This window comes from Triticum urartu, chromosome 3A (genome assembly GCF_056163025.1).
Source record: "Triticum urartu cultivar PI428250 chromosome 3A, HENAU_Tu73, whole genome shotgun sequence".
In the NCBI taxonomy this organism is placed as follows: Eukaryota; Viridiplantae; Streptophyta; class Magnoliopsida; order Poales; family Poaceae; genus Triticum; species Triticum urartu.
This window is the reverse complement of record NC_141875.1, coordinates 60,961,473-60,976,258: the sequence shown is the minus strand read 5'-3', so window position 1 is coordinate 60,976,258 and position 14,786 is coordinate 60,961,473. Positions and strand designations below refer to the sequence as shown.

Below are 14,786 nucleotides of genomic sequence, written 5' to 3'. Positions count from 1 at the left end.
AGTCTTTAGCTAGGGCAGCAGGACCGAGCCCGTCTCGTTCCTGGCAGCAGGACCGAGCCCGTCTCGCGCCCGGTAGCAGTACCACGTCCGTCTCGCGCCTGACAGCAGGACTGAGCTCGTCTCGCACTCGATGCGGCAGGACGAGTTGATGGAGGCTAGTTTGCCACGGGTCTGCTGATACGTCTCCGTCGTATCTATAATTTTTGATTTTTCCATGCCAATATTCTACAACTTTCTTATACTTTTTGGCAACTTTTTATACTATTTTTGGACTAACATATTGATCCAGTGCCCAGTGCCAGTTCCTGTCTGTTGCATGTTTTTGGTTTCGCAGAATATCCATATCAAACGGAGTCCAAATGGGATAAAAACGGACCGAGCTTATTTTTGGAATATTTGGAAAATCTGGGAGAAAGATCAGCGCGAAACGGTGTCCGAGGTGGCCACGAGGCAGGGGCCCACGCCCGTACCAGGAGGGCGCGCCCCCACCCTCGTGGGCCACCTGTAAGACGGTTGATGCCCTTCTTTGGCCGCAAGAAAGCTAATTTTTGGAAAAAAATCACGCCGAAGGTTTCAGTCCAATCGGAGTTACGGATCTCCATATATACCCGAAACGGTGAAAAGGCAGCAGAACAGAACGCAGAAACAGAGAGAGACATAGAGACAGATCCAATCTCGGAGGCGCTATCGCCCCTCCCACGCCATGGAGACCATGGACCAGAGGGGAAACCCTTCTCCCACCTAGGGAGAAGGTCAAGGAACAAGAAGAAGGAGGGGGGCTCTCTCCCCCTCGCCGCCGGGGCCATCATCATCACCGCGATCTACACCGACACCTCCGCCATCTTCACCAACATCTCCATCACCTTCCCTCCTATATCTACAGCGGTCCACTCTCCCGCAACCCGCTGTACCCTCTACTTGAACATGGTGCTTTATGCTTCATATTATTATCCAACGATGTGTTGCCATCCTATGATGTCTGAGTAGATTTTCGTTGTCCTATCGGTGGTTGATGAATTGCTATGATTGATTTAATTTGCTTGTGATTATGTTGCTGTCCTTTGGTGCCCATCATATGAGCGCGCGCGTGGATCACACCATAGGGTTAGTTGTATGTTGATAGGACTATGTATTGGAGGGCAAGGGTGACAGAAGCTTCAGCCTAGCATAGAAATTGATGCATACGGGATTGAAGGGGGACCAATATATCTTAATGCTATGGTTGGGTTTTACCTTAATGAACGTTAGTAGTTGCGGACGCTTGCTAATAGTTCCAATCATAAGTGCATAGAATTCCAAGTAAGGGATGACATGCTAGCACTGGCCTCTCCCACATGAAACTTGCTATCGGTCTAGTAAACTAGTCAATTGCTTAAGGGACAATTTCGCAACTCCTACCACCACTTTTCCACACTCACTATATTTACTTTAGTTGTTTCTTTACCTTAGCATCCCCTAGTTTTATTTTCGCTCTCTTTATTTTCTTGCAAGCCTATCCAAAAACACCTACAAAGTACTTCTAGTTTCATACTTGTTCTAGGTAAAGTAAACGTTAAGCATGCGTAGAGTTGTATCGGTGGTCGATAGAACTTGAGGGAATATTTGTTCTACCTTTAGCTCCTCGTTGAGTTCGACACTCTTACTTATCAAAAACTGTTGCGATCCCCTATACTTGTGGGTTATCATCTGCTCATCTTTTCGGTTGGGGTAGCGGCAGGTTCGAGTGAGGTGGTGTCGAGGTCTTCGATGCCGGGGCGGCGGCCTTGGTGGTGGTAACATGGTGCTCATGGATAGAGCCCGTTGCTCGGTGCTGCCCGGCGGCCATGGTCGTGTGGGCGACGTGGTAGCCGGGGTGTGGTGTTCGGTGGCGGTGAGTGTTGGCCGGGGTGAAAACCTGCTCTATCTTTAGACGGACCGGTGGCGGCGTTGCTCGTTCCCTTCTTGAAGGCATCGTCGCGGCTCTCATTTCCCATCATGTGGCTCCAAGGGAAACTCTGATCCTCGGATCGGGCGGTGGCGGTGCTTCGGCGTCGTAACCTTCCTGAAGGCATCGTCTTGGAGCTCACAGTTCGTCATATGTGGCTTCATTTCTTCACAGTGGCGTGGTCACTGTTGGAGTCCCCAGTTGCTCTTGTAGTGCTAGGGGTCATGTTGCTGCACTCAGCGCCTATGTATCCTACCTTGGGTGTGTGCATGTGTTATGGTGGCATGCGTTTGTTCCTGGTTGTTGTCAGTCATTGCTTTATATATAAAGTGGGGCGAAAGCCTTTTTCTTGTAAGTGATTTCATATAGGCGATGGCGATACACGTCGGGAGTTCCTATCAAATGGTTTACCCTTCTTCGCTCAAGGAGGGTGCACACGGTCCGGCCCATTAGGTGGCTAACAAAAAATCAAGAAATTAAAACAAGGGACTTTCTCAAGAAAAATCCCGAGGGAATTTGAAGTTGAACCTTAGACCTTCGGATCGACAATAGAGATCCTACCTAGTCGAGCAGACTGACGTGCTTGAACATAGACACATGACTGATTCAACAACTTGTATGCTCTGTGGCGCTTTGGACTCATGGAGACACATGATGATTGACTGCACTATGGCCAGGTGCATTTGAGCGCTCTTGGACGAAGCTCTAGCTCAACAAATGTGCCAACATGTCTCTGATAACCCGCGGGATTGGTTGTTTGCTCTAAACAAAGCCCTTACCCGAGACTTGTTCATGTGGATGGCCATCACTCTTTGGGCAATTTGGGGTGCGAAGAGGAAAGCTGTTTATGAGGACATCCATTAGTCCCCCTTATCTACACAGTTATTCATACAATCCTACATTGATGATATACAGTTTATGACTAAGCCAGCGGTGGCGGGGGCAGTTCGGGGGCACTGAGACCGAACCATTGGCTCAGCCCTCCGGTTAACATGGCAAAGTTGAATGTGGACGCGGCTGTTACAGAGAGATTGGGTGTCGACGCAATTGCAACTATTGCTAGAGACTCAGGAGGAGCGTTCTTGGGTGCTTCTACCATTGGTTTCAGGGCTATCATGAATCCGACCACCCAAGAAGCAATGGGACTATCAGAAGATCTTCAACTTCAGTCCATTCATGTGGCCTCGGACTGCAAGGTCGTGATCGAAGATATAAAACAGAAGGGAGGGGCATTCTATGACGCAATTGTACATGAAATCATAGAGTACTCTAGTAGTTTTACTGCTTGTAACTTCATTCATGAGTTTAGGAGCTCCAATGGTGAAGCTCACAAATTAGCGAAGTGATGACCCACAAGTATAGGGGATCAATCGTAGTCCTTTTGATAAGTACGAGTGTCGAACACAACGATGAGCAAAACGAAATGACAAGCGATTTCCAGCAAGGTAATTTCTGCAAGCACTGAAATTATCGGTAACAGGTAGTTCGATAGAAAGATAATTTGTAACAAGTAGCAAGTAGCAATAGTAACAATAGGTGTAACAAGGTAGCCCAATCCTTTTTATAGCAAAGGATATGTCAGAACAGTCTCTTATAATAAGTAAAACGTTCTACAGGACACATGGGAATTTCATCTAGTCACTTTCATCATGTTGGTTTGATTCGCGTTCGCTACATTGATAATTTGGTATGTGGGTGGACCGGTACTTGGGTGCTGTTCTTACTTGAACAAGCCTCCCACTTATGATTAACCCCTCTCACAAGCATCCGCAACTACGAAAGAAGAATTAAGACAAAATCTAACCATAGCATTAAAATATGGATCCAATTCAGCCCCTTAAGGAATAGTGCATAAACTAAGAATTATGCTTATGTTACTCTAGCAACCCATCATCTAATAACTACTCCACAATGCATTCCCTTAGGCCCAAAGATGGTGAAGTGTCATGTAATCGACATTCACATAACACCACTAAGGGAATCACAACATACACGTCATCAAAATATTGAACAAATATCAAATTCACATGATTACTTATGACAAGACTTCTCCCATGTCCTCAAGAGCAAAATAAACTACTCACAAATCATAATCATGCTCAAGATCAGAGGAATATTAAATAATATAATAGATCTGAACATATAATCTTCCATCAAATAAACTAACTAGCATCAACTACAAGATGTAATCAACACTACTAGCTAGTCACCCACAGGTACCAACCTAAGGTTTTGATACAAAGATTGAACTGAACTAGGGTTTTGGGATGAGATGGTGCTGGTGAATATGTTGATGAAGATTGATCCTCCCATGATGCGAGGGTTGTTGGTGATGACGATGGCTTAGAATTCCCCCTCCCGGAGGGAAGTTTTCTCTGTGGAATCACTCCGCCGAAGAGCAAAAGTGCTCCTGCCCAAGTTCCGCCTCAAGACGGCGGCGCTCCATCCCGAAAATCCTCTCTTGATTTTTTCTAGGGAAAATGGGATGATATACCAAAAGATGGGCACCGGCGGCTGGCCAGGGGCCCCACCACCCACCAGGACGCGCCTGGGGGGGGGGGGGTAGGCGCGCCCTAGTGCTTTGTGGGCACCTGGGTGGCCCCCTCTGGTACTTATTTCCTCCAGTATTTTTTATTTATTCCAAAATAAATCTCCATAAAATTTCAGCTCATTTGGACATGTGCAGAATAGGTATCTCTGACATAGCTTTTTCAGGTCCAGAGTTCCAGCTGCCGACATTCTCCCTCTTTGTGTAAAGCCTTGCATATTATGAGAGAAAAGGCATTGGAATTGCTCCACAAGGTGTTATATTGATTGAAAACATTACATATAATAGTAGGAAAACATGATGCAAAATGGACATATCAACTCCCCCGAGCTTAGACCTTGCTTGCCCTAAAGCGAAAGCCGATATCGGTAATGATGTCCACATGTTTAGAGAGAGAGGTGTCGATAAAAACAAAATACAGACATATAGTAGCATCATGATCATTATTATAACAACAATAGACATTATCATATAAAACTTCTCATGAGCAAGTAACAATTCATCCCAACATCAAAGTATAGAGAATAAACTTCCTTGAAAACTAACAAACTATGTTCTTAGTCAACAATGCAATCACAATTCATCATCTTTTCATGAAGGAACTCATGTTGGAGCTTTGTTTAGCAATTCCACATACTCAACCATCATTTAGTCTTCTATAATTGCTATCACTCACACCATATATTGCCCCTTTGTGATGCGCTTTTTGTTTTTCGATGCACAAGTTCTTAGTACAAAATAATGTCACATTATATTGCCCCTTGTGATAGCAACCTTTATTATGCAGTCTGTCGCTTTTATTTCTTTGCCATCACAAGTTCATACAACGCTTATTTTCCCTTACATTAAAAGATCATACATATTTAGAAGCAGTTTTTATTGCCTTATGCATCTATGACAACTTACTTGAAGGATCTTATTCAATCCATAGGTAGGTATGGTGGACTCTTGTAACATGAAATTGGTTTTAAGGGTTTTGGATGCACAAGTAGTATCTCTACTAGGTGCAGGTTTTTGGCTAGCAAAGATATTGAGCAAGAACCACATATTAGAGGATTTATGACAATATATCTTCTTTGTGAATATGAACAACCATAAATCATTACGTTGTCTTCCTTGTCCAATGTCAACAATTTGGCATAAAATACTTAATGGGGGCTCACAATCGTAAAAAATGTCCAAGATAGTGTATTTGCATATGAATCTTATCTCCGCTTATTAATTATTTCATGAATTGCATCATTGACCAATGTTATGTTTGTCAACTTTCAATAAATTTTACAACTTATACTTTTCTTTATGTAATGTCATTACTTTCCATAAGATTAGCCTATGATCTTTTTCATTATTTTCATTGTTATGATTGAAACATAAATGTAAAGAAGCAAAAACTCAAACTAATCTTTATTATATAACTCTCAACTCGAATACATAGATAGATAGATCACAAAACTAGCACTTAAAAATAGATCATACTAAACTTTTATTCAACTAAATCACGAAATAGCTAAGGATCGAACTAAAATAGGTAAACATAATAAAAGTGATGGTGATACGATATCGGGGCATCTCCCCCAAGCTTGGCACAAGCAAGGGGAGTGCCCATACCCGTGTACTCAAGTTTCCCTTGTAGGTGATGGTGATGATGAAGTGGTGGGCTCGCACTTCAGCCTCAGAAGGTATTCCAATCTATGTTTGATGCTCCGAAGGGCGATGTTTTGCTCTTCCAACAAAATAACTTCACGAGTGAGATATGTATTTTGAACACAAACTTTTTCAAAGACCCTTTGGGCTTCAATTTCAGATGGGGTGAGGTGATCATAGAGGGGTTGAAGGATATCTCCCTCTTTGGAAGTTTCTTCCATGGGCATGGTCTGCCCTTCTTCTTCGACCTTGTCCTCCTTGATGGCCTCCTTTGTTTCCTCTCTCTTTAATTCCATCTTCAATAACCAAGCATCATCTTCCCTGTTATTGGAGGTGAAAGAAGATATGATGCCTGGCTTAGGACATATAACAAAAAGACAGCACTAAGCAAGAACATAAGATATTTCCGTGATGCGGTGGTCAAAACTTCCGAGAGTATATATGAACAATTTTTATCTTATGAAACAAGTAACCCAAAAGAAAACAGAGTCGGGAAGGCTCACAAGGGGCCCACCACCCACCAGGGCGCGCCTGGGGGGGGGGGCGCTCCCTGGTGCCTTTTGGGCACCTAGGTGGCCTTCTCGGGTGTTTATTATTTTTGTAATTTGTAATATTCCAAAATAGACAAAAAATATTTTTATGGAATTTTTAGAGTTAGTTTACTTACCGTATCACATACCTCTTCCTTTTTAGGGTTCTGGAGTGTTCTGGAAGGTCTCTTTAATGTATTCCTCTGGTGTCATAGTTTGAATAATATTAGTCTCAACATTAATAGGCGTACCTGAAATATAATGCTTAATTATTTGTCCATTGACCACCTTCGGATTAGTTCCTCCGGCATTATTGATTGATCTTAATAGCACTAGAGCGATAAACTTCTTCGATGATATATGGTCCTTCCCATTTAGAGAGAAGTTTTCATGCAAAAAATCTAAAACAAGAATTGTACAATAAAACATACTCACCTACTTTGAATTCCCGCTTTTGGATTCTTTTGTCATGCCATCTTTTAACCTTTTCTTTAAACAATTTGGCATTTTCATAGGCTTGGGTTCTCCATTCATCTAGAGAGCTAATATCAAGTAACCTCTTTTCATCGGCAAGTTTGGAATCGTAATTGAGTTCTTTAATTTCCCAATATGCTTTATGTTCTAACTCTTTTCACAGGAAAGTTTGAAACCCTTTTCTTCAGGAATTCGTACAGTGTATCATACCAAGCCCGCGGGGCTTGCTTGAGGCCATAGAGAGCCTTGTTAAGTCTGAATACTTTGTCAGGATGCTTTGGGTCCTCAAAACCTGGTGGTTGAGCAACATATACTTCTTTCGCAAGCTTACCATTAAGGAATGGACTTTTCACATGCATTTGATATAAGAGAATATTGTGATGGTTAGCATATGCAAGCAGTATACAAATAGCTTCAAGTCAAGCAACATGTGCAAATGTTTCATTGAAATCGATACCCTCAACCTGTGTGTAGCTAGGCTTGTGCAACAAGACGGGCCTTATTCCTCACCACTTGGCCATTTTCGTCTTGCTTGTTGTGGTAGATCCACTTGGTGTCGATGACAGTGTGCTTGCGTGGATTGGGATGCTTGACAAGCTCCCACACATTGTTGAGCTCGAATTGATGCAATTCATCTTGCATGGATTGAATCCATTTAGGCTCCAAAAATTCTTCATCAAATTTGGTGGGTTCTGTGATAGAGACAAATGAAAAATGCCCACAAAATTTAGCTAAATGTGAAGCTCTTGGGCGAGTGAGGGGACCAGGTGCATTGATGTTGTCGAGGATCTTCTCAATCTGCACTTCATTCACCACTCGTGGATGAGCTGGACGAGGGCCTTGTTGTTGTTGAGCATTTTCCTCAGTGGCGTTTTCTTCAGGATCAACAGTTTCTTCATGACGGGGAATGATCACTTCTTCATCAACTATTTCTTCATTGGGCACAATTTCATCAGTGCCCATCAGCTTGATAGATTCCTCAAGAGGCATTTCATCTAGCCCAGGAGGCAGGTGCTCTCTTTGCGAGCCATTAGTTTCATCGAGCCACAAATCTACAATTTCAATGACCTTGTTGTGGTAGGTGTTGAATACTCTATAGGTGTGAGAGTCCTTACCGTAACCAAGCATAAAACCCTCATGTGCTTTTGGTGCAAAGTTAGAATTGTGATGTGGATCTCTAATCCATCACTTAGAACCAAAGACTTTGAAGTAACTCACATTGGGTTTCTTGTCAGTGAGGAGTTCATAAGAGGTCTTCTTGAGGAATTTGTGTAGATATACCTGACTGATGATGTGTCATGCAATATCAATTGCTTTAGGCCACCATCAACGAGAAGTCTTGTATTCATCAAGCATAGTACGAGCAATCTTGATGAGTGTCCTGTTCTTGCATTCTGCAACCCCATTCTGCTGAGGGGTATATGGAGCTGATAACTCATGAGTGATATCAAGTATTTCAAGATAGTCATCAAGCCCTGTGTTCTTGAACTCAGTGCCATTGCCAGTTCTGATGTGCTTCATCTTGAGACCATAATTCATCATGGGCCAGTTGACAAACCGTTTGAAGACACCCTGCACTCCAGTCTTGAAGGTAATGATATGCACCCAGGTGTAACGAGAATAATCATCAACTGTGATGAATCCATAGAGTGATGCTGCATTGGTTAGTGTAGCATAATGAGTAGGACCAAAAAGATCCACGTGAAGTAATTCAAAGGGACGAGTAGTGGTCATGATTCTCTTCGCGGAGTGCTTGGATCTGGTCATCTTTCCAGACTTAAAAGCACCGCAAAGGTGATATTTGACAAATTTGACGCCTTCGATGCCAGAGATATGCTTCTTCTTGATGAGTGTGCTCAAATTCCTCATGCCAGCATGTCCAAGTCGTCGATGCCAAAGCCAGCACTCTGAAGCTTTTGCCAGTTGTGACGCCCGGATAGTTAAGCTACAGTGAATCTCTGCTAAAGATGCCACGTCACCTCAATTATAGTTGCTAATCTCGAGTTAGTTCGAAACCGATTCAAATTCAAATTCAAAATCAGGCAAACAATAAAAGTTTTCAAATATTAAAACTAAAATGATCGGAGTGAACCAAATAATGCATAGGTAATTGTGGTGAAGAAGCAACATTTTTATAAAGTGATTAAATGCTCTAATATAAATAAAATAGTAGCAAACATAATTATTTAAATGCCTTTACTAATTAATAAAATATCAAACTAAATTATTTGGGGACTAGACTTCTGGTGGCCGTGCAGCTTATTGCATAGTATTTATGTGTTAAGGCTCCACTTTTTACAAAAGTCATTTGGATCAAGTTTTAAATGGAAAATAACAGCTAATTAAAATAAAACAGAGAAGGAAAGGTAAATAAAAAAAGCAAGAAAATAAAACAGAACCCCTCTCCCTGAGTGGGCGTCCTGGCCCAGCCGACCATTCACCCGGTCAGGCCGGCCCACTTCCCGCACGCTCGCCTGGCCTATAGGCCACGCCCCGCTAACCCTAACCCTAACCCCATCCCACGACCCCCACTTCCCCCACTCGTCTTCCCTCTCACTCCCTCATCTCCCCCCTCTCGATCCCGATCTGGATCAAGATGGGGACAAACCACCGACGCCCGCCGCTAGACCCTGTCGCCCTTGACGACCATCGCCACCATCCTGACGCCGTCGCCGGAGCCACCGCGCCGCCACCTCGCCGGACGCCATCGCCTACGTCCACCCCGCCGCCGTCGTCCCCGACCTCCGTCAAGCCCATTGCCCCGACCCCTACTCCACACGGTGAGGCCACGGCCTCCCTCTCCTCCCCCCCGCGCTCGCGCACACGGCCGCGACCTCCTCCCCGCGAGGCCGCGCTCGCCCGCGCCCGCTGTCGCGCCCCGGCCGCCCTCTGCTTTTCCCCTCACCGCGCCTTTGCCGCCACTGGCCGCTGTCGCGCCCCTCCCTGTTGCTACCCTGCTGCTGCTCGCGCTCCGCACCGCCCCGGTTGCTGCCGCGCGTGCGTGCCCGTGTCCTCGTTGCCTCCACCAGCCTGCCTCACCGCTGCCGGCCGGACCGGCCCCCGCCGCGCCGCTGGTCTCGCTCGAGGCCACCGGCCGTGCTCGTTCCACCGGGCGCTCGTGGCCGTGCCCCTGCGCCCGAAACCCAGTGCCCGTTAGGCCCCTCTAGGCCACAAACACCTGGGGCCCATGCCCCTCCCAGAACGATTTTTTTTAAAAATGAATTAATATAAGTGATAATAAATAAATAAAAATATTAATTAATTAATTAACTAAAATAATTAACTTAATTAATTATGTTTATTTAACCTAATTAACTAATTAACTAGGTTAATTAGCTAACAGTCTAAGACAACCGGGACCCACACATAAGTTTGACTAAGTCAACAGGGCTGTTGACTGCTGACTAGACTTGCTGACTGTGCAGTTGACCCAGTCAACGGGCCCCATCTGCCAGGTTTGACCGATCAACAGGTCAGTTGAACTGCTGATGTCATGCTGACGTCAGCTTACACTATTTTGGATAATGTTAGAATTAAATAGATAATAATTTAGAAAATGATTTAAAACTTTAAAAATTAATAGAAAATAAACCGTAGCTCGGATGGAAAAACTTTCTACATGAAAGTTGCTCAGAACGACGAGATGAATCTGGATATGCAGCCCGTTCGTCCGCCACACACCCCTAGCATATCGAACGCGCAACTTTCCCCCTTCAGTACATTTGTCCGAAAACGCGAAACACCGGGGATACTTTTCCCGGATGTTTCCCTCCTTCGCCGGTATCACCTCTTACCGTGTTAGGGCACACCTAACACCGCTGTTTGCTTTGTCATGCATCATTATGCAACTGTTTGCATTGTATTCATTGTTTCTTCCCCCTCTTCTCTCCGGTAGACTATGAGACCGACGCCGCTGCTGGTGCCTCGTCCGACTACGCTGTTGACGACCCCTCACTACAAAAAATAGACACATCCGTGACATTTTGGGCCGAACGAATTTTTTTTCTGTCATACACATGACACTTCTATGACGATAATTGTGACAAAACCCGGTATCACCATAGATGTGGTGGACTCCTACTTCTATGACAAAAAATCATGACAGAAAATGGGCTTTTCGTCCTGGGCGGGACGGAGACGCAGCTGCATGACATTCTTTGGGCCGTCCATGACGAAAAAAACCGTGGTAGAAGCGAGGGCGAGGAAAATTTCGGGGAGTTCCCGGTTATGGTGGGAGGTCGGGGGCCGAGCGATGCGCGTTTCTCTCGTACACGTACGCGCATGTGTGCGAGGCGTTGGCTCTAAGTAAACCCGAGCGAGGCGTTGGGCTCTAACTGAACCCGAGCGATTGCACTGCAGGCTACGCGTTACTGAACCCGAGCGATCGATCGATGGCTATTAACTGAACCTGATCGAGCAATTCCTTCCCTATTGCTGCTAACTGAAGCCGATCGATGCTGCCTCTGGATGAACAGTGAGCATTGCGGGGGGGGGGGGGTTGGATGAACAGTTCCCGGTGGGGGTGGATGAACAGGACCCTGTGGTGTTGCCTCTGGATGAACAGGACCCCGATCGATCGAGCCGGTTGGGGCTGGATGAACAGGACCCCGTGGAGGGCTGGATGAACAGGATCACCCCATGGAGGGCAGGATGAACAGTAGACGGTGGAGGGCATGATGAACAGTAGCCCATGGAGGGGTGGTTGAACAGGAGCCCGTGGAGAGGGCTGGTTGAACAGTAGCCGGTGGAGTAGCGCGCGGTGGAGGCTGGATGAACAGGAGCCCGTGGATGAACAGTCGTAGGTGGAGGCGGGAGGAGGTCGACGGTGGATGAACAGTAGCTCGTGGAGGCTGGAGGGGGTCGACGGTGGAGATGAACAGTATCCCGTGGAGTCCCATTTTGCGGTACGCCACACCCCTCCCGATGAACAGGACCCCCGTTTCGACCGTAGCGCTCCAACACAAGTCCGTTTCCTCTGTTTTGCGGTATGCCACACCCCTCCCGATCAACAGGATCCCCGTCTCGACCGTAGGAGGTCCATTTCCTCCATTTTGCGGTACGCCAGACCCCTCCCGATGAACAGGATCCCGTTTCAAACGTGGCCGGTCGAACACAAGGCCGTTTCCTCCGTTCTGCGGTACGCCAGGCCTCGTTTCCATCGCCTGTTCCGTCCAAGCCCTCCCGATGAACATGACACATTCCGTTGCCTCCCCATGAACACTTTGCATTCCGTTTCCTCCCCATGAACACGACGCATTCTGTTGCCTCCCCATGAACACGACGACGACGCTGTTTCTCCGTTCCGACCCAGCCATGTACACGAGCCCTGGCCGTACGTATGCGCGAGTAGGCGTTCGAGACCCCGCCCGTATGTACACATACGTGGCCATATTTTCTTTCTTGCACCCTGGCCGCTGTATGTACGTGTACATGCTACGTGCGCGCCTCTACTACGACACGTGCGCGCCTCTACATCGACCAGTATATATGTACGTACACGTTCGCGACCAGAATGACAATGCTACGTACGCTTCGGCCAGGTGGGTCCCGACTGTCAGGCACTTCCTTGCGTGCGAATGTAGCTGGTGGGTCCCAGCAGTCAGGGGGGGGATACGGTGGCCTGTTCGGTGGGTCCCCGCTGTCAGGTGGAGGAATAATTATTTTGCACGTAATAAGGAGGCACTTCCTTGCTGCGGCCATGGACCCAGCTGTCAGCCTCTCCACGTACAGTCCACGTCCGATGGAAGCCGTTCCTTGACCACGTTGACCACGCCGCGCCGAGAGTACCAGGGCGGTGGACGACGGCGAGGCCTAAAAAGGGGACGACGTGGAGCCGGGGAAGACGCAGCAGTGGATGCCCACGCGTAGAGGAGTACGAGGGCACTGGTTCGCTGCGGTGTGAGGCTGCCGTCGCCGCAAAGTAACAGGGGGTGTGGGTGAGCAGAGGGATGGCCTGGAGCACGAGGCACGACTGGCGCTGGTTTGGCCGGCTGGAGCAAGAAGACCAGAGGTTGAAGAAGCACTACGGCCGTTGGATGGACATCGTACGGTCACTGGAGCTAGAATCATGCATATTGACTAAGTTGACAAAGCCCTCCGTCCCCGTCAACTAGTAGTCCCACAAGTCAGCCTGCCACTATATTGGGTCCCAGCTAACAGGGGGAGTATTCATTTTTTTGTGTGTAATAAGGAGGCACTTCCTTGCGTGCGAAGATATAGCTGGTGGGTCCGAGCTATCAGCGGCGGTAACGTTTTTTTCGCGAAATACAGAGGCCCTTTCGGTGGGTCCCTGATGTCAGGTGGAGGAATCATTATTTTGCATGTAATAAGGAGGCATTTCCTTGCGTGCGGCCGTGGACCCAGCTGTCGGCCTCTCCACGTAAAGTCCACTTCAGATGCATGTCGGTCGTTGACCATGTTGACCAGGCCGTGCCGAGACCACCAGGGCGGTGGACGACGGCGAGTCCTAGGAAGGGAACGACACGGAGGCAGGGAAGACTCGGCAGTTGTTTCCCACGCGGAGGGGAGTACGACTGTACGAGGGTTTACTGGTTCGTCTGCCGTCGCCGGAGAATAACAGCAGGTGTGGGTGAGTAGAGGGATGGCTAGGCCAGCGATGGGAGTACGGTGGGGCGGTGAGGCCTGCGCGACAGCACAGCCGGCCACGGGGAGGAGGGAGTAGGCAGTCCCGCCGGCGCTTGTTTGAGCGGCTGGAGCAGGAAGAGCAGAGATTGAAGAAGCACGACGGCTGTTGGATGGACATCCAACAGTCAGTGCTTGTGCGTCAACCTTTTTTTAGGAAAGCCTCAAATCTGTGGAAAACAGCATATAGCCCATCTGCCATTATTTCTAATAATTTACAACCCATTTGCTAATTCTTAAGGTTTTTTGGAGCCCATATTCTTTTTGTTAGCATTACAGCCCATATTGTGGCAACGGTTAAAAAATTATACGAAATTTTGCATATTTCGGTGCGGTCCGAACTGTTTTTAATCCCAAAATTTTGACTCACATTCAAACTGATTTTAAAAATAAATGTATATCAATATAAAATCCAACAAATTCTCCACGCATAAAAATTAATGTAATTTAAAATCTTGAAATGAAAAAAAGATATTTGAAACTAATTGCCGGTTTGATGTGTTTTAAAAATGTACAACCCATTTCTCATTACTGATGGGCCATTTTCTCGGCCAGCCGAATGAAAGCTCTCCTCGTCTTGAAAGATTTGCAGCCCAACAGGCCTGACAAAGCGACTTACTTGGCAAATCACAAAAAAATTGGGCTGTGGCCGTGGACCCAGCTGTCAGCCTCTTCACGTATAGTACTCTTCCGATGGAAGTCGTTCCTTGACCACGTTGACCACGCCGCGCGGAGAGCACCACGGTGGTGGACGACGGCGAGGCCTAGGAAGGGGACGACGCGGCAGTGGAAGCCCGCGCGGAGAGGACTATGAGGGTTCACTGGTTCGGCTGCGGTGTGAGGCTGCCGTCACCGCAGGGCCTGGCCAGCGGTGGGAATAGTAGGGGGCGTGAGGCCTCTGCGGCAGCACAGCTGGCCACGGGAGGCAGGAGCATGCGGCACGACCGGCGCTGCTTTGGGCGGCTGGAGCAAGAAGACCAGAGGTTGAAGAAGCACTACGGCCGTTGGATGGACATTGTACGGT

The 14,786-nt window shown here is 47.1% G+C and overlaps 1 protein-coding gene across 1 annotated transcript; it reads right to left on the bottom strand.

Annotated features, from left to right (window-relative positions):
• Positions 1 to 7,594: 7,594 nt before the first annotated feature.
• LOC147978543 (uncharacterized) lies at positions 7,595 to 8,662 on the bottom strand. The gene is made up of 2 exons (XM_087514795.1): positions 8,482 to 8,662; positions 7,595 to 8,172 (listed from the first exon to the last, which is right to left on the bottom strand). The coding sequence occupies exons 1-2, from the start codon at positions 8,660 to 8,662 to the stop codon at positions 7,595 to 7,597; spliced, it is 759 nt and encodes a 252-aa protein (XP_087370921.1).
• Between the last annotated feature and the right edge of the window lie 6,124 nt (positions 8,663 to 14,786).

Coding starts and splice junctions, on each gene's coding strand:
- LOC147978543 (XM_087514795.1), bottom strand. CDS start 8,662: ATGATGAATTATGGTCTCAAGATGAAGCACATCAGAACTGGCAATGGC. Junction 8,173..8,481: donor GACACTCATCAAGATTGCTC/GTACTATGCTTG, acceptor TTGAAATTGTAG/ATTTGTGGCTCGATGAAACT.